Source organism: Somniosus microcephalus, chromosome 21 (assembly GCF_052327205.1).
Source record: "Somniosus microcephalus isolate GS21.2 chromosome 21, FLI_Smic_1.0, whole genome shotgun sequence".
NCBI lineage: Eukaryota > Metazoa > Chordata > Chondrichthyes > Squaliformes > Somniosidae > Somniosus > Somniosus microcephalus.
Genome location: NC_141007.1, coordinates 75126881 through 75149044, shown reverse-complemented (window position 1 = coordinate 75149044; position 22164 = coordinate 75126881). Strand labels below are relative to the sequence as shown.

Sequence of the window (22164 nt, the reverse complement as noted above, 5' to 3'; positions counted from 1 at the left end):
CAACCATGCAAGAAAGCATTGGGTGCTGAGATTGGGCGACTGTGTGATGTTTCTGGATGGATGAACTAAGATGGGCCGAACGGCTTCTGTAATTATTTAAAAATGAGGCTGTGTAGCTGCACTAAATAAAATGGTACTGTATCTCGTGTAATTTTCTATTTTATTATTACCGCTTGTCTCGGCAAAAATGTTCAAACAGAAATTTGCTGATTTACAGCTGCCTTTTACTGTTTTGAAGGGGGTGGGATACTGATTGCTGGTAAATGCCAGTGTTTCCCCATCTCTCCATGTCCCGCCACCCTCTCCCCTCCTCTGACACTAGTCCCAGGGGCAGCACTGCGCCTGCGCACTCCGCCTGGTGGCGCTTGAGAAACTACAAGTCCCAGAGGGCGCCGCGCCTCGCCTGCGCACAGCCGCGGGAGTGGAGCGCGGGGCCCAGGCCGCAGGTGTGCGAAGGAGTAAAACCCGAGAGAGAGAGAGAGAGAGAGCGGGGGAGGCCCGGGCCAGGCCTCAGCGGGACCCAGGTGGGTCTGCTGGTCTCCCGTTGCCCGGGTGGGTCTGCTGGTCTCCCACTGCCCGGGTGGGTCTGCTGGTCTCCCATTGCCCGGGTGGGTCTGCTGGTCTCCCATTGCCCGGGTGGGTCTGTTGGTCTCCCACTGCCCAGGTGGGTCTCCTGGTCTCCCATTGCCCGGGTGGGTCTGCTGGTCTCCCATTGCCCGGGTGGGTCTGTTGGTCTCCCACTGCCCAGGTGGGTCTCCTGGTCTCCCATTGCCCGGGTGGGTCTGTTGGTCTCCTATTGCCCGGGTGGGTCTGCTGGTCTCCCACTGCCTGGGTGGGTCTCCTGGTCTCCCATTGCCCGGGTGGGTCTGCTGGTCTCCCATTGCCCGGGTGGGTCTGTTGGTCTCCCACTGCCCAGGTGGGTCTCCTGGTCTCCCATTGCCCGGGTGGGTCTGTTGGTCTCCTATTGCCCGGGTGGGTCTGCTGGTCTCCCACTGCCCGGGTGGGTCTCCTGGTCTCCCATTGCCCGGGTGGGTCTGCTGGTCTCCCATTGCCCGGGTGGGTCTGTTGGTCTCCCACTGCCCAGGTGGGTCTCCTGGTCTCCCATTGCCCGGGTGGGTCTGCTGGTCTCCTATTACCCGGGTGGGTCTGCTGGTTTCCCACTGCCTGGGTGGGTCTGCTGGTCTCCCACTGCCCGGGTGGGTCTGCTGGTCTCCTATTCCCCGGGTGGGTCTGCTGGTCTCCCACTGCCCGGGTGGGTCTGCTGGTCTCCCATTGCTCGGGTGGGTCTGCTGGTCTCCCACTGCTCGGGTGGTTCTGCTGGTTTCCCACTGCTCGGGTGGGTCTACTGGTTTCCCACTGCCCAGGTGGGCCTCTGGTCTCCCATTGCCCGGGTGGGTGTGCTGGTCTCCCATTGCCCAGGTGGGTCTGCTGGTCTCCCCTTCCCGGTTGGGCTTGCTGGACTCCCATTGCCCAGGTGGAAGGCCTTGTACCCCATTGACCAGTACTCTGGTACCTCATGCTCCCATTGATTCTCGGGATGTGGGTGTCGCTGGCAAGGCCATCCCCAGTTGCCTTTGAGAAGGTGGTGGTGGTGGGTCGTCGTCTTGAACCGTTGCAGTCTGTAATTTTTTTTTTAGCAGTTTGATACAACCGAGTATCTCGCTCGGCCACTTTATAGGACAGTTAAACGTCAACCACGTTGGTGTGGGGCTGGAGTTACATATAGGCCTAGACCGGGTACTGGAGTTACATATAGGCCCAGACCGGGTACTGGAGTTACATATAGGTCAGACCGGGTAAGGATTGACGATTTCCTTCATTAAAGGACATTAATGAACAAGTTGGGTTTTTACGACAATCCGACAGCCTCATGGTCTCAAATCTCACCACGGTGGGATTTGAACTCACGGTCTCTGGATTATTAGTCCAGTAATATAACAACTACACTACCGTATCCCAAGTATGGACCCTCCCTCCACACCCCCACCCCCCCCCCCCCCCCACTAACCAACAGCGCTGGGAAGAGTAGGCGAGAAGATGAAGTAAACAAAGAAGTTGTGATTAAATGATGGCAAGTTTGGGCTTTATAAACCGGTAAACTGTAGGACGAAGGGAAGACTGAGGGAGGTGAGCCCTGGGAAAGTATGAGTTAGTGCAGGAGACAGTGCGATGAGTCTCAACTTCAACACAGTGAGGATTCGGGGGGGGGGGGAAGAGTGTGTCGGACCAGGGATAGGAGGTTTAGGAAGAAAAAGAGAGACGTGTTCAGAGGAGAACCGAGAAGAGTAGTAGCGGAGAAAAAAGACAAAGTTTGCGACCAAAAGGAGGTTGGAAAATGGAGGTGAGCGAGGGATCACCTCGCAGATGGCAAATATATTCTTGTCTCCTTATCCAGGATTGTGAGCAAGGTGTTTGCAGATATAACCGCGGTATTCTATTCTTGGATGTACTTGCACTTTACAGGCCGTTAAAAGGTGTTGAATATAAAAGTGTTTGGCACAGAACAGGTTAACAAACTTCTCGGCTTCAGTGGAGAGTGGAAGAGATGACAGGATGTGGGATACGTGCAGGGAATGGGATTCGAGTAAAGAGCTCGGAGTGGTCACGTACTGTGCTGAAATGTCGGAGTTCCATTGAGGAGAAAGTGTTAACGCTTTGCAGTTCTCGAACAGAAAGAAAGTATCAGAAACTACGCATTATTCTAAACTCAAATCCAGCACTGCTGTTTCCAACTTCCTCTTTCATTTTCAACACGATTGATTGTCTCCTGAGGTTTGTGTTTAATACCTGGCTGCCTGCAGCATCACCTGTTACTGCAGAGTTCGACTGTACGGGCTGTTGTCTAATGCTGTTGGCAGATTTTCCCATAGAGGTCCTCGGTGTCCTCTCTCGGTGCCCAATTGTTGCTGCACTTCATGTGACAGGAACGACGGTGTTACACGGATTGTGACTGAGAGAACACATTAAACCAATTATAGGAAACTTTTCTTTATCCGGCACCGATGGGACCAGCATGGTGCCGGTTGATTAAAAAGTCCGGATTACAGAGAGGTATACCTACCAAGGAACAAGAGCCCCGTACACGGGCACAGGTGCAGGAGCCCCGGTTACTCGGCACTTGTGCAGGAGTCCCGGTTACACGGCCACAGATCCAGGAGTCCCTGTTGCACGGCCACAGGTGCAGGAACCCTGGTTACACGGCCAAAGGCGCAGGAGCCCCGGTTACACGGCACTTGTGCAGGAGTCCTGGTTACACGGCCACAGATCCAGGAGTCCCGGTTACACGGCCACAGATCCAGGAGTCCCGGTTACACCGCCACAGATCCAGGAGTCCTGGTTACACGGCCACAGATCCAGGAGTCCCAGTTACACGGCCACAGATCCAGGAGTCCCTGTTGCACGGCCACAGGTGCAGGAACCCCGGTTACACGGCCACTAATATATAGTAAAACTTACCTGAACCTACTTCTGAATTTTGCTGGTTAAAAGAGAATTTCCTGTGTACATTATAACCTAGCAGGAGAGCACCAAATACTGTACACATAATTACAGTGTCCCGGCTTAACACTCAGAAACTAATCTGTACTTGTTTCTCTTCCCGCTAGGAAGTTACAGTGCACAGAGGGCATAGTACCCCCTCTTGGTATAATGTGTTGTGAAATAAACAGGCTGCAGTGTGTCACACACAACAACAACTTGTATTTATATAGCGCAGTAAAATGTCCCAAGGTGCTTCACAGGAGTGTTATCAGACAAGATTTGACACCGAGCCACATGCGATATTCGGACAGGTGACCAAAAGCTTGGTCAAAGAGTTTTAAGGAGCGTCTTAAAGGAGGAGGGAGAAGTAGAGAGGCGGAGAGGATTAGGGAGGGAATTCCAGAGTTTAGGGCCCAGGCAACTGAAGGCACAGCCACCAATGGTGGAGCGATTAAAATTGGGAATGCGCAAGAGGCCAGAATTGGAGGAGTGCAGAGATCTCGGGGGGGGGTGGGGGGTGGTTGCGGGGCTGCCGGAGGTTACAGAGATAGGGAGGGGCGAGGCCATGGAGGGATTTGAAAACAATGAGAATTTTAAAATTGAGGCGTTGCTGGACCGGGAGCCAGTGTAGGTCAGCGAGCGGAGGGGGTGGTGAGTGAGCGGGACTTGGTGCGAGTTAGGATACGGGCAGCAGAGTTTTTGATGACCTTAAGTTTATGGAATGCGAGAGGCCAGTCAGGAGCGCGTTGGAATAGTCAAGTCTAGAGGTAACAAAGGCATGGATGACACACAGGATAACACGTAGGGTGCATTGTGTCACTCACAGGATAACATGCCCCTTAAAACCTACCTGTAACCAAGCTTTTGGTCACCTTTCCCAGTGTCTCCTGCAGTGACTCCGTGTCAATTCTTGTCTGATTACACTCCTGTGAAGCATCTTGGGACATTTTACTACGTTAAAGGCGCTATATCAATGCAAATTGTTATTATCACGTGTCTCTAGTCTAGCGCAATTTTCCCTTTGACCTCGACCTTGTGGAACTCCTCACCTTCCTTTCCCCTCTAAAATCCACAAGCTGTTTAAATCCAAACTTGCTCCCACTGCCCGTTACTTTCTCTTTCCCCCATCTACTTTGCTACTCTTTTCAGCCTTTTACTATCAGCCTTCAACTACAACAGCTTGCATTCACCAAATACTCACCTCGGCTTCTTAATAAAACTTTTCTCACACTGATAGTTGACCTCCTATAGCATGACATACATGGAGTATGGTCTTCAGGTGAAGCAGGATTAGAGGATGGGGAAATGGAACCAGGGTTCACAGTTATTTAGTCCCCATTGTAGATTTATATAGAATGTCCAGCACAGGAACAGGCCATTCGGCCCAGCTGGTCTGTGCCGGTGTTTCTGCTCCACACGAGCCTCCTCCCGCCCCTCTTCATCTCACCCCATCAACATATCCTTCTATTCCTCTCTCCCTCATGTGCTTATCTAGCCTCCCCTTAAATGCATTTATACTATTCACTTCAACCACTCCCTGTGGTAGCGAGTTCCACATTCTCACCACTCTGGGTAAAGAAGTTTCTCCTGAATTCCCTGTTGGATTTATTAGTGACTGTCTTATATTGATGGCCACTAGTTCTGGTCTCCCCCACACCAGTGGAAACATCTTCTCTATGTCTACCCTATCAAACCTTTTCATTATCTTAAAGACCGCGATCAGGTCACCCCTCAGTAACGCCAACAACTCGATTATTGTATCATGTGACTACCAGGATGGTCGAAGGCAGACGAGATGGACCTTGGCCTTTTGTCATCCAGCGACTCCTAGGTTCCTATACTAACTGATAAAGAGATCAATTGCCATGGTTAGTCAGCATTCTGCCCTGTTTTATACTTTGAGTTTATATTATTATTTATAGTTAAAAGCAAAACTTGCTGCAGTTTGGGGAAGACTTGGCTGGAGGATAGGAGTTTCTCTACAACACAGGCTGAGGAGCTGGGAGAGGCAAAACAGATGCTGCAGTGCCACCACTGGCAGGAGGGTGTAATTACAGCGTGATATGTTTACATAGGCACATTCTAAATATGGGAATAGAAATTTATAATGGAAGAAGCTGATAGGAAGTGTGTGCAGAGGTAAGATTTTATATCGTGGATATATTTATTTGTACGGTGGGAGGAGTGGAGGTACAGTCCAGACTCCCTGCCCCAACCTGTGCACACTCCTTGTGCTGGCTGTAAGTGTCACTCTCTTGCTAGACATTTAAATCTGTTTCTTTCATAGGATCTTTGAATTGATTGGCTCGAGGAGGTGCCTTCCACAGTGACGCTAGCCAGGCTTCAACAAAGGTGAGTGCTGTCGCTACCCCCTAGGATCTGGGTGTTTTCATGAGAGATGATGCAAAGACCAGGTTGGTATTGGGCCAGTCTTTACACAGTATCTTACGTCCTTTTGTGAGATTCAATAGTATGTTGTCTGTGAAGCGCCTTGGGACGTTTTACTGCGTTAATGGTGCTATATAAATGCAAGTTGTTGTTGTAGTGACATCTCATGGCTCAGAGCTGATACTGAAGCTGGCTGGCTAGACATGTATAACAAGACCCATCTACTTGCACGCATATCATGAGCTTGTAATGCACTCTTACATGTTACCCTTTCTCCATTACACCATTCGGGACTTTCCTTTTCACCCATGTTGGTTTCACTGACCTGGTGGACGGAAGAGATCCCAGGGCACTATTTTGAAGAAGAGCAGGGGGGAGTTCTCCCTCATGGCCTGGGGCCAATATTTATCCCTCAACCAACATCACTAAAACAGATTACAGGAAACTCTTTTTTATCCAGCACCGACGGGACCGGCGTGGTACCGGTTGATCAAAAAGTCTGGATTACAGAGAGGTATACTTACCAAGGTACGAGAGCCCCGTATACGGCCACAGATCCAGGAGTCCCTGTTGCACGGCCACAGTTCCAGGAACCCCAGTTACACGGCCACAGGTGCAGGAACCCCAGTTACACGGCCACAGGTGCAGGAACCCCGGTTACACGGCCACAGTTCCAGGAACCCCGGTTACACGGCCACAGTTCCAGGAACCCCGGTTACACGGCCACAGTTCCAGGAACCCCAGTTACACGGCCACAGGTGCAGGAACCCCGGTTACACGGCCACAGGTCCAGGAACCCCGGTTACACGGCCACAGGTGCAGGAACCCCGGTTACACGGCCACAGGTGCAGGAACCCCGGTTACACGGCCACAGGTGCAGGAACCCCGGTTACACGGCCACAGGTGCAGGAACCCCGGTTACACGGCCACAGATCCAGGAACCCCGGTTACACGGCCACAGATCCAGGAACCCCGGTTACACGGCCACAGATCCAGGAACCCCGGTTACACGGCCACAGGTGCAGGAACCCCAGTTACACGGCCACAGATCCAGGAACCCCGGTTACACGGCCACAGATCCAGGAACCCCGGTTACACGGCCACAGGTGCAGGAACCCCGGTTACACGGCCACAGGTGCAGGAACCCCGGTTACACGGCCACAGGTGCAGGAACCCCGGTTACACGGCCACAGGTGCAGGAACCCTGGTTACACGGCCACAGATCCAGGAACCCCAGTTACACGGCCACAGATCCAGGAACCCCGGTTACACGGCCACAGATCCAGGAACCCCGGTTACACGGCCACAGGTGCAGGAACCCCAGTTACACGGCCACAGATCCAGGAACCCCGGTTACACGGCCACAGATTCAGGAACCCCGGTTACACGGCCACAGATTCAGGAACCCCAGTTACACGGCCACAGATCCAGGAACCCCGGTTACACGGCCACAGATTCAGGAACCCCGGTTACACAGCCACAGATCCAGGAACCCCAGTTACACGGCCACAGGTGCAGGTGCCCCAGTTACACGGCCACAGATCCAGGAACCCCAGTTACACGGCCACAGGTGCAGGTGCCCCAGTTACACGGCCACAGGTGCAGGAGCCCCAGTTACACGGCCACAGGTGCAGGCACCCCGGTTACACGGCCACAGATCCAGGAACCCCAGTTACACGGCCACAGATCCAGGAACCCCGGTTACACAGCCACAGGTGCAGGAAACCCAGTTACACGGCCACAGATCCAGGAACCCCGGTTACACGGCCACAGATCCAGGAACCCCGGTTACACGGCCACAGATTCAGGAACCCCGGTTACACGGCCACAGATCCAGGAACCCCAGTTACACGGCCACAGGTGCAGGTGCCCCAGTTACACGGCCACAGATCCAGGAACCCCAGTTACACGGCCACAGGTGCAGGTGCCCCAGTTACACGGCCACAGGTGCAGGAACCCCGGTTACACGGCCACAGATTCAGGAACCCCAGTTACACGGCCACAGATCCAGGAACCCCAGTTACACGGCCACAGGTGCCCCAGTTACACGGCCACAGGTGCAGGAACCCCGGTTACACGGCCACAGATCCAGGAACCCCGGTTACACGGCCACAGTTCCAGGAACCCCGGTTACACGGCCACAGGTGCAGGAGCCCCAGTTACACGGCCACAGATCCAGGAACCCCGGTTACACGGCCACAGTTCCAGGAACCCCGGTTACACGGCCACAGGTGCAGGAACCCCGGTTACACGGCCACAGATCCAGGAACCCCGGTTACACGGCCACAGGTGCAGGAACCCCGGTTACACGGCCACAGGTGCAGGAACCCCGGTTACACGGCCACAGATCCAGGAACCCCGGTTACACGGCCACAGGTGCAGGAACCCCGGTTACACGGCCACAGATCCAGGAACCCCGGTTACACGGCCACAGGTGCAGGAACCCCGGTTACACGGCCACAGATCCAGGAACCCCGGTTACACGGCCACAGATCCAGGAACCCCGGTTACACGGCCACAGGTGCAGGAACCCCGGTTACACGGCCACAGGTGCAGGAACCCCGGTTACACGGCCACAGGTGCAGGAACCCCGGTTACACGGCCACAGGTGCAGGAACCCCGGTTACACGGCCACAGGTGCAGGAACCCCGGTTACACGGCCACAGATCCAGGAACCCCGGTTACATGGCCACTAATATATAGTAAAACTTACCTGAATCTACTCCTGAATTTTGCCGGTTAAGAGAGAGTTTCCTGGTATCTGATCCTTTATCACAGTGCTGTTTGTGGGATCTTGCTGTGCGCAAATTGGCTGCCGCGTTTCCAACATTAAAACAGTGACTACACTTCAAAAAGTATTCATTGGCTGTAAAGCACTTTGGGACATCCTGAGGTCGTGAAAGGCGCTATAGAAATGCAAGTCTTTTTTCTGGTTAGGCCTTGACGTGTTTATTTTAGATTAACTGCCTCTGCAATGTAAAAATTGTCTCCTTGAAACACTCTGCCATTTTCCCCTCCACATTTTTTACTTCGAATAGTTCTTCCCATTTTATTCCTTTCACTGGAAGACCAAAATTTTGCAGCTTTGTAAGAAAAGATGGTCGACCCTGGGATTGAAGAGTCTGGCGAGCGGGAGGATGGAGGGGGGGCGGAGGGGAACTTGTTAAAGGTCTTTAAGGCTTTGATGGGTATGGGGAATTTGGATCGAGGAGCTTTCTTCTGTGGAGTGCGCGGTCCCAGGACTGAGGGACTCATTTTAAACATAAAGGTATCAGAAGAAAAAAAGAGTGTTTAGGCGACTTTGGTTCGGTGAAAGTTACGACAGAATTGTGGAACAGGAAACCAGCAGGGGAGGAACAGGAAACCATGGCAGGGTTTGTAAAAGGGCTGGATGGATTCCTGTTAGGGGAGGGGGGGGCGGGTACAGGGCCATTAGTTCAAGGGTCGCAGAGAGGAACCCGCTGGGAGTTTGGTCGGGGAAACGAGATGGACAAATGGGTTCCTCGCCGAAACACTATGTCACTCAGTTTTATGTTGCTGTGTCATTTCCTCCCTGTCTGTCCTGACGATGCCCATTCAGTGCCAGACGGGACCACACTGATCCCTTTTATATGTACAGGAGCTGTTGCTGAGAGAGACACACACTAACCAGACAGGAGTGAATTGTACTCTTTTACCAGGTACAGTATGTTGTTTGCCTACAGAACAGTGACTGCACCTCAAAACAAAATCATTAAATGTGAAAGAAAGACTTGCATTTTTACAGCGCCTTTCATGACCACAGTACGTCCCAAACGCTTTACAGCCAATGAAGTACTTTGTTTTTGAAGTGTAGTCACTGTTGTAATGTAGGAAATGCGACAGCCAGTTTGCGCACAGCAAGATCCCACAAACAGCAATGTGATCATGACCAGATAATCTGTTACAGTGATGTTGATTGAGGAATAAATATTGGCCACAGGACACCGGGGTGAACTCCCCTGCTCTTCTTCGAAATAGTGCCATGGGGCTCTTTTACACCCACCTGAGAGAGCAGACAGGGCCTCTCAGGTGGGCGTACTTGGTTTAATGTCTCTCTTGAAAAGACGGCACCTCCAACAGTGCAGCGCTCCCTCAACACTGCACTGGAGTGTCAGCCTAGATTTTTGTGCTCAAGTTTCTGGAGTGGGACAACCTCCTGACTCGGGGCGATAGAGAGAGCGCTGCCCACTGAGCCACAGCTGTGATGTGTGATGCACTTTAGGATGTCCCGAGGACGCGTGAATGTACAAATGCAAATTGTGGCTCTGTACTGTTGTTGTGCGGGAGAGGGCACTGAGACACACAGCACCGGGCACAACTCAATCGTTCCCTTTTACCCAGTCTGTGCTGTATGGGTTTTTTATTCGTTTAGGGGATGTGGGCATCACTGGCAATGCCAGCATTTATTGCCCATCCCTAATTGCCCTCGAGAAGGTGGTGGTGAGCCACCTTCTTGAACCGCCGCAGTCCGTGTGGTGAAGGTGCTCCCACAGTGCTGTTAGGGAGGGAGTGTCGGGATTTTGACCCAGCGACGATGAAGGATCGGCCGATATATTTCCAAGTCAGGATGGTGTGTGACTCGGAGGGGAACTTGGAGCTGGTGGTGTTCCCATGCACCTGCTGCCCTTGTCCTTCTAGGTGGAAGTCACATTGTTATTTTATCAACCGCAAAATCAGATTGATGTTAGCTGAAACGTGCTTATTGTGTCGTACCCAAACGAGAGATTAGCCTCACTTAACTTTGGACAGTCCTATGTCTGGAAATAAATTAAATGTAGTAAGTGGAGTCATGTGGAGTTCATGGAAAGGATTTGGCAGATTATTGAGCGCCAAGCAGTTTTGAATCCTTTCAAATCTCAGTTACAGAGCCTGATAAAGGCTGTCTCGGCCAATATTATCCCTCAGCTAACATCAAGAAACGGCAGATAATCTGCTCATTTACTTAATTGCTGTTTGTGGGATCTTGCAAAAAGTGGTTTGCCCCCATTTCCTCATGTTACAACCAGTGACAACACTTCAGGCAGACCTGCCTTGTCTGTGAAGCGCTTTGGGACGTCCTGAGGTGGTGACAGGCGCTGCAGCAATGCAACTCCTTCCTTTCAGCTGTCCCGGGCGGGTGTAGCAGTGAGCGGGCCAGAGATCTCCCTCCCTCCCTGGCGGCTGGGGAGCAGCCCTGAGCTGGAGAAGCTGCCCGTGTCGGCAGGGGCCGCCTCCCTCCCTCCCTCCCCACCGGCCGGTCTGCAGCCTAGTTCGCAGCTTGTCCCTCGCAGTGCCAGCTCCATCCCAGGGCTGCTCGGTGCCTGGCCAGGGGCAGCAGCCGGCCGCTGAGGCACGGGATCGCCAGGATCCCCCCAGCCCCAACCCCAACCAGCGGACTCTGTCTCTCGGCCGTCTCTCCACCATGCCTTTATTGCCACTGTCAGAGGAAGCGGTGCCCGAGCGCTTTGATGGCTTGTCCCTTTTATACTGGTACGTGTCTGTGTCTATGTGTGTCTGTCTGTGTGTGTCAGTCTGTGTCTGTCAGTCTGTCTGTGTCTGTGTGTCTTTGTCAGTGTGTTTTTGTCTTTGTCAGTGTCTGCCTGTCGGTGTGTTTCTCTTTGTCAGTGTGTGTGTCTGTGTCTTTGTCTGCTTGTCTGTCTGTGTGTGTCAGCGTGTTTGTCTGTCTGTGTCTGTCTCTGTGTGTTTGTGTGTGTCTGTCATAGAATCATAAAAATTTACTGCACAGAAGGATGCCATTTGACCCATCTTGTCCCTGCCGGATGACAAAGAGCAACCCAGCCTAATCCCACTTTCCAGCTCTTGGTCTGCACTTCAGGTGCATATCCAAGTACTTTTTAAATTTGATGAGGGTTTCTGCCTCTCCCACCCTTTCAGGCAGTGAGTTCCAGACCCCCACCACCCTCTGGGTGAAAAAAGTTCTCAACTCCCCTCTAATCCTTCGACCAATTACTTTAAATCTATGCCCCCGGTTACTGACCCCTCCAAGGGAAATAGGTCCTTTCTATCCTGTCTGTGTGTGTCACTGTGTTTATCTGTGTCTGTATGTCTGTGTATCTGTGAGGTCGGTGTGTGTCAGTGACTGTGTATCTGTGAAGTGCCTGTCTGTGTATCTGTGAGGTGTCTGTATCTGTGAGGTGCCTGTGTATCTGTGAGGTGTCTGTCTGTGTATCTGTGAGGTCAGTGAGTGTCAGTGACTGTGTGTGTCTGTGTGTATCTGTGAGGTGTCTGTCTATCTGTAAGGGCGGTGTTTGTCAGTGACTGTGTCTGTGTCTGTATCAGTGAGTGTCAGTGACTGTGTGTGTCTGTGTGTATCTGTGAGGTGTCTGTGTATCTGTGAGGTGTCTGTCTGTGTATCTGTGAGGTGTCTGTCTGTCTGTGTATCTGTGAGGTGTCTGTATCTGTGAGGTGTGTGTGTGTATCTGTGAGGTGTCTGTGTATCTGTGAGGTGTCTGTCTGCCTGTGTATCTGTGAGGTGTCTGTATCTGTGAGATGTCTGTATCTGTGAGGTGTCTGTGTGTATCTGTGAGGTGTCTGTCTGTCTGTGTATCTGTGAGGTGTCTGTATCTGTGAGGTGTCTGTGTGTATCTGTGAGGTGTCTGTATCTGTGAGGTGTCTGTATCTGTGAGGTGTCTGTGTGTATCTGTGAGGTGTCTGTCTGTCTGTGTATCTGTGAGGTGTCTGTGTATCTGTGAGGTGTCTGTGTATCTGTGAGGTGTCTGTGTATCTGTGAGGTGTCTGTGTGTATCTGAGGTGCCTGTCTGTGTATCTGAGGTGTCTGTGTATCTGTGAGGTGTCTGTCTGTCTGTGAGGTGTCTGTGTGTATCTGTAAGGTGTCTGTCTGTCTGTGAGGTGTCTGTCTGTGTATCTGTGAGGTGTCTGTATCTGTGAGGTGTCTGTCTGTCTGTGTATCTGTGAGGTGTCTGTGTATCTGTGAGGTGTCTGTCTGTGTATCTGTGAGGTGTCTGTCTGTCTGTGAGGTGTCTGTCTGTGTATCTGTGAGGTGTCTGTGTATCTGTGAGGTGTCTGTCTGTGTATCTGTGAGGTGTCTGTGTATCTGTGAGGTGTCTGTCTGTGTGTGCGAGGGGTAGAGCAGGCGGCAAGTTTAACTGGCCGCATTAAACACTAAAGAGAAAACCCACGGAGGTCTCAGTCACACACGGAGGTCTGGTCCGCCTGGTCCAGCCAATGTAAACGGTGCCTGCAGCTTGGGCTTCCCCGAGAAAAGAAAGTTTTGTGAAGAACGAGTTAAAAATGTTCAGCAATCCAGGCAAAGAAAGTTGCACCGACTGTTCTTTGTTACACCCAAATGTTGAAGTGATTGTAATAGTGTTGATCTGGTGCAGAATTTCCCGACTGCACCTCTGCTCTGATCGTTGGTGTGACCTCTCTTGAACTGATCTCTGAAATGCTTTCAGTAAATCTCCCCTCCTTAGTTCCCCATCAGTGGGGAGGTGGGGGGCGTGCGGGATGGGAGATGCCTGGGTTATTGAGCAGTTGCTGTACAAAGTGTGTGAGACTGATGGATTCTCAGCAGCTGGTATTTGTACCTGCCCCCTGTCTGCACCTCTGCCCTCCGAGCCGGTTGATGGGGTAATACAGCGACCGTTGGTGTGTACTTTTGGAAACACACAGCTCTCCGAACGGGAATGGACTGCTTTAGGACACTCCGCTTTATACACAGGTGGACTCAAAGGTGTTAGAAAATCTACAGGGTTCAGTAAGATGGGAGTTAAAGAAAACCACTGTCATATTAAAGTTAATCACAAAATGCTGGTAATACACTACCTGCCTGTCAGTATCTGAAAAGAGGTTAATGTTTTGATCGGAGACCCTTCTTTAGAACCAGAACCCACTTGCTGACAGACCTGTTGTGGATTTCCCACTATCGCACCTTATTTTTATCTCCATAATCCTCCTGTGATTTGCACAATCGGAACTCTTATTCTGAATAATTCAGATTCTCATCGATTTCTCCAAACCCGTGTGCAAGTGTCTTTAAATTTAGGAGTTTCTGGAAATAGGTGCAGTGACATTCCATTATTTACCAATGATACCGGGGTTTAAAGGGTTAAATTACGAGGACTGGTTGCATAAACTTGGCTTGTATTCCCCTGAGTTTAGCAGATGAAAGGGTGCTCTGATTGAGGTGTTTACAGGAGCTGAGAGGGTGGATAGAGAGAGACGATTTCCTCTGGTGGGTGGAATCAAGAACACGAGGGTGGGGAGATATAATCTTAAAATTAGAGCTAGGCCGTTCAGGAGTGAAGTCAGGAAGCACTTTTTCCACACACAGGGCAGTGGAAATCTGGAACTCTCTCCCCCAAAGCCAATGGTGCTGATGATGTGGCCCAGGAGTCGCTTGAAGCCCTTCCCCATCGTCCGTGGCTCCCACCAGACCCGTGTCTCTGAGCTGGTGTTCACGGCCTGCCTGGCTGTGCGATGTTGAGCAAGTTGGGATTCAGCTCTCTCGGTTTTTCCTGCCCTCCAGCACAGAGAGGCAAGGGAATGCTATTGGGAGGTCGTCTTCTATACAGCGAGTGAAAGGATGCGATTTAAACAGGTCCACTGGTCCGATAGTATTTTCTCCTTTCCCTGGCCTCTGCTCAGCACGGGCCCAGAGTGGCGTGGCCGTGCGGGATAAGAATTAGGAGCAGGAGTCGGCCATTCGGCCCCTCGAGCCTGCTCCGCCATTCAGTAAGATCAAGGCTGATCTTTGACCTCAACTCCACTTTCCCGCCCGATCCCCATATCCCTCGATTCCTCCAGAGTCCAAAAATCTATCGATCTCAGCCTTGAATATACTCAATGATTCAGCATCCACAGCCCTCTGGGGCAGAGAATTCCAAAGATTCACAAACTCCGAGTGAAGAAATTTCTCCTCATCTCAGTCTTAAATGGCCGACCCCTTATCCTGAGACTATGCCCCCTAGTTCCAGCCTCTCAGCATCTACCCTGTCAATCCCCCTCAGAATCTTATATATTTCAAAGAGATCGCCTCTCATTCTTCGAAACTCCAGGGTTCCTGGGAGCAGATCCACAGCCTGTGCAGCGAGTTGCAGATTCTCGAGAGTGGCCCTTGAGCAAGTCACTAGTGAGGATTTTCACACGTGCTCCGTGTGAGCAACACGTGGAATGGACCCCCGGTTAGCTACTGGAGGCATAAACCCTGGGGTCATTTAAGATAAAGGTTTGCTGCTGTGACTGGGAGACTGTAGGCTTCTTCTGGAGGGATGAGTTCAAACAACCTTCTCCATCTGCTCCTCTCTTGTGACTTTGTGATTGTGGCCCATGACAACAAATTAGTGGGTGGCACTGATATGAAATGACCAAATTGGCCAACCCTGCCATTATACACTGACCTGCAAGGGTTGGCCCTGCTCAGTGTGCAGTGGGGAAGGGGGTGATTTCTTTCTGCACTTTGAACTTACGTTTAAAGATCTTCATTTCTGTGCAGTATCGCCATAAATTGAACTTTACAAGTCCCCCAATCTGACGCAGGATCCCGCATCACTTGTGCAGCTTCCAGCGTTACGGGTTTCAGACTGACTCATTGCCCTGTCTGTTGGTACTGCCCGCAACGTCAGGAGCTGGTGCGATACCTGCAGGAGGAGATCTGTACCAGCCCGAGTTCATTCCCTGTCATACCAGCATCTAAAGAACCATATCCTGGGATTAGTCACTGGATTCGGGAGAGGAAGGGAAGAAAATCGGAGGTGAGATCGAAGAACTGCAGCGGGGTTGTTGAGGGAGGGGTTCTGACTGGAAGCTGCCCATTTACCCCCAAAGGGAGGCTAGTGCCCTTGGCCATATCCCAATGGCCCATCCAGAATATCCAGGGCAGGGGACGCAGTATAAGGCAAAAGGGGGAGAAAGCAATTTGTTTTACATTCATGGGATGTGGACGTCGCTGGCAAGGCCGGCATTTATTGGCCATCCCTAATTGCCCTTGAGAAGGTGGTGGTGAGCTGCCTTCTTGAACCACTGCAGTCCATGTGGTGTAGGTGCTCCCACAGTGCTGTTAGGGAAGGAGTTCCAGGATTTTGACCCAGCGACGATGAAGGATCGGCGATACATTTCCAAGTCAAGATGGTGTGTGACTTGGAGGGGATCTTGGAGGTGGTGGTGTTCCCATGCGCCTGCTGCCCTTGTCCTTCTAGGTGGAAGAGGTCTCGGGTTTGGGAGGCGCTGTCGAAGAAGCCTTGGCGAGTTGCTGCAGTGCATCTTGTAGATGGTACACTGCAGCCACGGTGTGCCGGTGGTGGAGGGAGTGAATGTTTAAGGTGGTGGATGGGGTGCCAATCAAGTGGACTGCTTCGTTCTGGATAGTGCTGAGCTTCTTGTCACTGTGAAAGTATTGGAACCTCTTATAGATTGTCTGGTAGGTTTTTTTCAAACCATTTGTAACTGGTAGTGTATATGTATTTTCTTTAGGACTATTATGGGTCCCTATGGAATCAATCGAGTCGTACATCGCGTTGTGTTCTCTGACTGTGAGAATGGCCTAGGTAAGTGCGAAACTCTCGACTACCTGATCTAGCCGAGGGTTCCCAGTAACTGAGGCATGGCACCACATGCTGCGAGCAATCCCTTTCTTCAATTGCTCAGTGTAACGCAGTTTGCTGCCCAAGTAAAATAAAGGAACGAAGGATCTTGCATTTCTACAGCGCCTTTCACAACCTCAGGACATCCTAAAGTGCTTTACAGCCAATGAAGTACTTTTGAAGCGTAGTCACTGTTGTAATGCAGGAAACGCAGCAGCCAACTTGCGCACAGCAAGAGCCCACAAACAGCAATGTGGTAAATGACCAGATAATCTGTTTTTAGTGATGTTGGTTGAGGGATAAATATTGGCCCCAGGACAGCAGGGAGAACTCCCCCCTGCTCCTCTTCAAATAGTGCCATGGGATCTCTTACCTGAAAGGGCAGACTGGGCCTCGGTTTAACATCTCATCCAAAAGCCAATGTTGAAAGCTCCGACAGTGCTCCCTCAGCACTGCACTGGGAGTGTCAGCCTCGGCTGTGTGCTGAAGTCTCTGGAGTGGGACTTGAACCCACAACCTTCTGACTCGGGCGTGAGTGATACCCACTGAGCCTCGGCTGGCACTAGTTTAGTTCATGCTGAAGAGACGCCTGTGGAGCGTAGAAGGGGTCACAGAACATGGCAGCTGTGGGCAGGAAACCTGTTACTGGACTGGGATCCGCCTCAATTACAGGATAAAGGTGCTCGTCTTGGCGATGCAGTGAGAATTACAGGGGGAAATGAATGTTTGTTCACATCATAATTAGCGCACGGAGTCTATAACAAGTGCCGGCAACCAGTTACATGTGGCTTTAAGCAAACTTGGAAAGTCAGACACGCACTTTAAACCGATTCAGAGCGTGAACTACGTCCGAACGAGATCGGCAGCCATTTCCTTCATCGCCTCGACCAAGACGTGGCTCGATCCCTGGTTCAACAACAACTTGCATTTATACAGCGCCTTTAACGTAGTAAAACGCCCCAAGGCGTGTCACAGGAGCGTTATAAGACATAATTTAACACCGAGCCACATAAGTAGATATTAGAACAGGTGACCAAAAGCTTGGTCAAAGAGGTAGGTTTTAAGGAGCGTCTTAAAGGAGGAGAGAGAGGGGGAGAGGTTTACGGAGGGAATTCCAGAGCTCGGGGCCCAGGCAGCTGAAGGCACGGCTGTCAATGGTGGAGCAATTAAAATCGGGGATGCTCAAGAGGCCAGAATTAGAGGAGCGCAGAGATCTCGGGGAGGGGGGGTTGTAGGGCTGAAGGAGATTACAGAGATAGGGAGGGGCGAGGCCATGGAGGGATTTGAGCACAAGGATGAGAATTTTGAAATCGAGGCGCTGCCGGACCGGGAGCCAGTGTAGGTCAGCGAGCACAGCGGTGATGGGCGAACGGGACTTGGTGCGAGTCAGGACACGGGCAGCCGAGTTTTGGCTGAGCTCGAGTTTACGGGGCGTGGCAGGTGGGAGGCCGGCCCGGAGAGTGTTGGAATAGTCGGGTCTGGAGGTAACTAAGGCACGGATGAGGGATTCAGCAGCATCACCTCAGCAGAATAAAAAATGATTCTCTGTTTTAGGTATTAAAGTTATCGGTGGGTTTAAAGAACAAACCGGTGAGGAATACGGAATCTACGTCAAGCGTGTTTTGCAGAGAGGAATAGCCGCAAGCGATGGTAGGTGCAAAGTGTTTGAGGCAACAAACTCAACGGTAAAAGGGCCATTTCAAGGTTCTGCTGCTGTGTGTGTCTGTAATGGGGCACATTCTAGTGTCAGTGTCGTGCTGTCTGCGGTAAAAGGGCCATTTCAAGGTTCTGCTGCTGTGTGTGTCTGTAATGGGGCACATTCTAGTGTCAGTGTCGTGCTGTCTGCGGTAAAAGGGCCATTTCAAGGTTCTGCTGCTGTGTGTGTCTGTAATGGGGCACATTCTAGTGTCAGTGTCGTGCTGTCTGCGGTAAAAGGGCCATTTCAAGGTTCTGCTGCTGTGTGCGTCTGTAATGGGGCACATTCTAGTGTCAGTGTCGTGCTGTCTGCGGTAAAAGGGCCATTTCAAGGTTCTGCTGCTGTGTGCGTCTGTAATGGGGCACATTCTAGTGTCAGTGTCGTGCTGTCTGCGGTAAAAGGGCCATTTCAAGGTTCTGCTGCTGTGTGCGTCTGTAATGGGGCACATTCTAGTGTCAGTGTCGTGCTGTCTGCGGTAAAAGGGCCATTTCAAGGTTCTGCTGCTGTGTGTGTCTGTAATGGGGCACATTCTAGTGTCAGTGTCGTGCTGTCTGCGGTAAAAGGGCCATTTCAAGGTTCTGCTGCTGTGTGTGTCTGTAATGGGGCACATTCTAGTGTCAGTGTCGTGCTGTCTGCGGTAAAAGGGCCATTTCAAGGTTCTGCTGCTGTGTGTGTCTGTAATGGGGCACATTCTAGTGTCAGTGTCGTGCTGTCTGCGGTAAAAGGGCCATTTTGCTCCACTGGTATTGCAGCACTAACTCTACTGAAAACGTCGTAATTATAGAATCTTACAGCACAGAAAGAGGCCATTCGGCCCATCGTGCCTGTGCCGGCTCTTTGAATGAGCGAACAATCAGCCCCACTCCCCCCTGCTCGTTCCACAGAGCCCTGTAAATTTCTCCTTTTCAACTATTTATCCAATTCCCTTTTGAAAGTTACTATTGAATCTGCTTCCACCGGCCTTTCAGGCAGCGCATTCCAGATCACAACAACTCGCTGCGTAACAAAACATTCTCCTCATCTCCTCCTGGTTCTTTTGCCAATTATCTTCAATCTGCGAATCTGTGTCCTCTGGTTACTGACCCTCCTGCCGGTGTAAACAGTTTCTCCTTATTTACTCTATCAGAACCCCTCATGATTTGGGACACCTCTATTAAATCTCCCCTTAACCTTCTCAGCTTCTCCAGTCTCTCCGCATAACTGAAGTCCCTCATCCCAGGGACCATTCTTCAATGGCAGAGACAGGAATAATCCGCTGGGTCCGGGACCTAGGACTGTATCAGATTTTCCTTCATGCCTCAAAAGGCAACAAATCCACGAAGATGCTGGTCTTCCCTGGCTGCAGTTTGGAATATTTTAAATAGTGAGGGATGGATGTACGGAGGCCAGCAACAAAGACTAATCCACTTCAGCAGAATGGACCGTTAGAAACCGCTCCTCGCCTGGTGTCCAAGTGCACGAGCAGTTTCTAACAGCGGTGACTAGACGGCAATCGGGAGCAGGAACCCTGGCCCAGGGACATGAGAGGCTGATTGTAGCTGCCCACGGCCGCACTGACTGAGACCAGCTAACTCAGCATGCACAGCGAATCCAACCCCCCAGTCGGCATGCCCCAGTAACACACCACACGGTGTGAATATCCATTGGGAAGTCGAGTGCACGAGTGGTGAGACGATGGAACTCGCTACCACAGGGTGCGGTTGAGGTGAATAGCACAGCTGTATTTAAGGGGAAGCTAGATAAGTACATGAGGGAGAAAGGAATAGAAGGATATGCTGATGGGGTGAGATGAAGTAGGGTGGGAGGAGGCTCGTGTGGAGCATAAACATCTGCAGACGAAAATAAGAATTAGGTGCATGGAGTGGGCCATACGGCCCCTCGAGCCTGCTCCACCATTCAGTAAGATCATGGCTGATCTTTGACCTCAACTCCACCTTCCTGCCCAATCCCCATACCCCTCGATTCCACTAGTGCCCAAAAATCTATCGATCTCAGCCTTGAATATAATCAATGATTCTGCATCCGCAGCCCACTGGGGCAGAGAATTCCAAAGATTCACAACCCTCTGAGTGAAGAAATTTCTCCTCATCTCGGTCTTAAATGGCCGACCCCTTACCCTGAGACTCTGCCCCCTGGTTCTAGAGTTCCCAGCCAGGGGTAACTCTAGGGGAATCAAGGGATATGGGGATAGGGCGGGAAAGTGGAGTTGAGGTCGATGATCAGGCCTACTCCTGCTCCTAATTCTTATATTCTTATGAAACAACCTCTCAGCATCTACTCTGTCAATCACCCTCAGAATCTTGTATGTTCCAATGAGATCACCTCTCATTCTTCTAAACCCCAGGGAGTATCGGCCCATTCTACACAATCTCTCAGAGGACAACCCTCTCATGGCCCAGTTGGGCCGAATGGCCCGTTTGTGTGCTGTAAATTCTATGTAGGATGGTCACACACACTTAAAAGCCAGTTGTTGGTGGCAGAAGAAGAGGGAGGTGAGTCACTGGTATATATTGCAGAGTGGGAGCCTCTCACTGCCATTCAAGCTTAAAGGGGCAGTGCGTTCTCCTGAGTTGCCCCATGGTTTTAAATGTTATCTAAGGGAGGTAGCTGCTCCTCTCTCAGTCTTTGCTACTCCAATTTTAAGCTCCTAGAGCTCACTGAGTCGCTGAGGATCCTCCATTAGCTCTGACGCCCCATCCCGTTTGACTGATGAGGGACTCAACGCAAGCTCTTGTCTTCAATCGAGTCTGAAAGCACCGAGGGGCGGTCGGCCAGTCACAGCACTGTGACCGAGCCAGGGTAACTGAGTATATTGTACCCGTTATCCGATGTGTATCACACATTTCAACGCTCCAACCTCCCATTTCCAGGATGGACTGTCAGAACCAATGTTCCTGCCATTGTTACCCATAATGTTCCCACTACAAGCAAGTGTGACTTGTGAGGAGCGGGCGGTCTGTGCCTTGGGTCTGGCTTAAGGCTTGAAGGCGTTGGGCCTAACCCTGGCTTCTGAATTGAAAGTTTTGGGCCCGAATCTGAGCCTGGGCCTCGCTTGAGTCAAGGGTGGTTTGGACATGGCTTATGAACATAAGAACATAAGAAATAGGAGCAGGAGTAGGCCAATCGGCCCCTCGAGCCTGCTCCGCCATTTAATAAGATCATGGCTGATCTGATCCTAACCGCCAATCTACTATCACAGAACCATCTCCTGAATCTAACAGAATTAGACACACGAAATAGGAGCAGGATCAGGCTACACGGCCCCTGGGCCCGCTCCGCTACCCACAGGGCCATGTTCGATCCGAACCTAGACTCGCGTACAAATTCCTGCCCGCTCCCCGTAACCCTTAATTCCCTTTACTTCTAGGAAACTGTCTATTTCTGTTTTAAATTTATGTAATGATGTAGCTTCTACAGCTTTTTGGGGCAGCATATTCCATGGACCTACCACCACCCTCTGAGTGAAGTAGTTCCTCCTCATCTCAGTTTTGAAAGAGCAGCCACTTATTCTCAGACTATGCCCCCTAGTTCTAGTTTCACCCATCATCGGGAACATCCTCCCCGCATCCACCCGATCCAACCCCTTCACAATCTTATATGTTTCAATAAGATCACCTCTCATTCTTCTGAACTCCAATGAGTAGAGTCCCAATCTACTCAACCTCTCCTCATATGTCCATCCCCTCATCCCCGGGATTAACCGAGTGAACCTTCTTTGTACTGACTCGAGAGCAAGTATGTCTTTTCTTAAGTATGGACACCAAAATTGTATGCAGTATTCCAGGTGCGGTCTCACCAATACCTTGTACAACTGAAGCAATACCTCCCTATTTTTATATTCTATCCCCCTAGCAATGAAAGCCAACATTCCATTGGCCTTCTTAGTCACTTGCTGCACCTGCATACTAACCTTTTGAGTTTCGTGCACCAGGACCCCCAGATCCCTTTGTACTTCAGTACTTTCCAGTTTCTTGCCATTAAGATAATAGCTTGCTCTACGATTTTTCCTGTCAAAGTGCATAACCTCACACTTTCCAG

General features: G+C 51.2%; 1 protein-coding gene across 1 annotated transcript in view; it reads left to right on the top strand.

Annotated features, from left to right (window-relative positions):
- Positions 1–367: 367 nt before the first annotated feature.
- stxbp4 (syntaxin binding protein 4) overlaps positions 368–22164 on the top strand; it is a 234426-nt gene continuing 212629 nt past the window's right edge. The window contains exons 1-4 of the mRNA XM_085964116.1: positions 368–524; positions 5768–5832; positions 16321–16394; positions 17985–18080. Of these exons, the coding sequence (XP_085820242.1) occupies positions 16328–16394; positions 17985–18080 (163 nt within the window). The 5' untranslated portion in view covers positions 368–524; positions 5768–5832; positions 16321–16327. The remainder of the gene's footprint in view (positions 525–5767; positions 5833–16320; positions 16395–17984; positions 18081–22164) is intronic.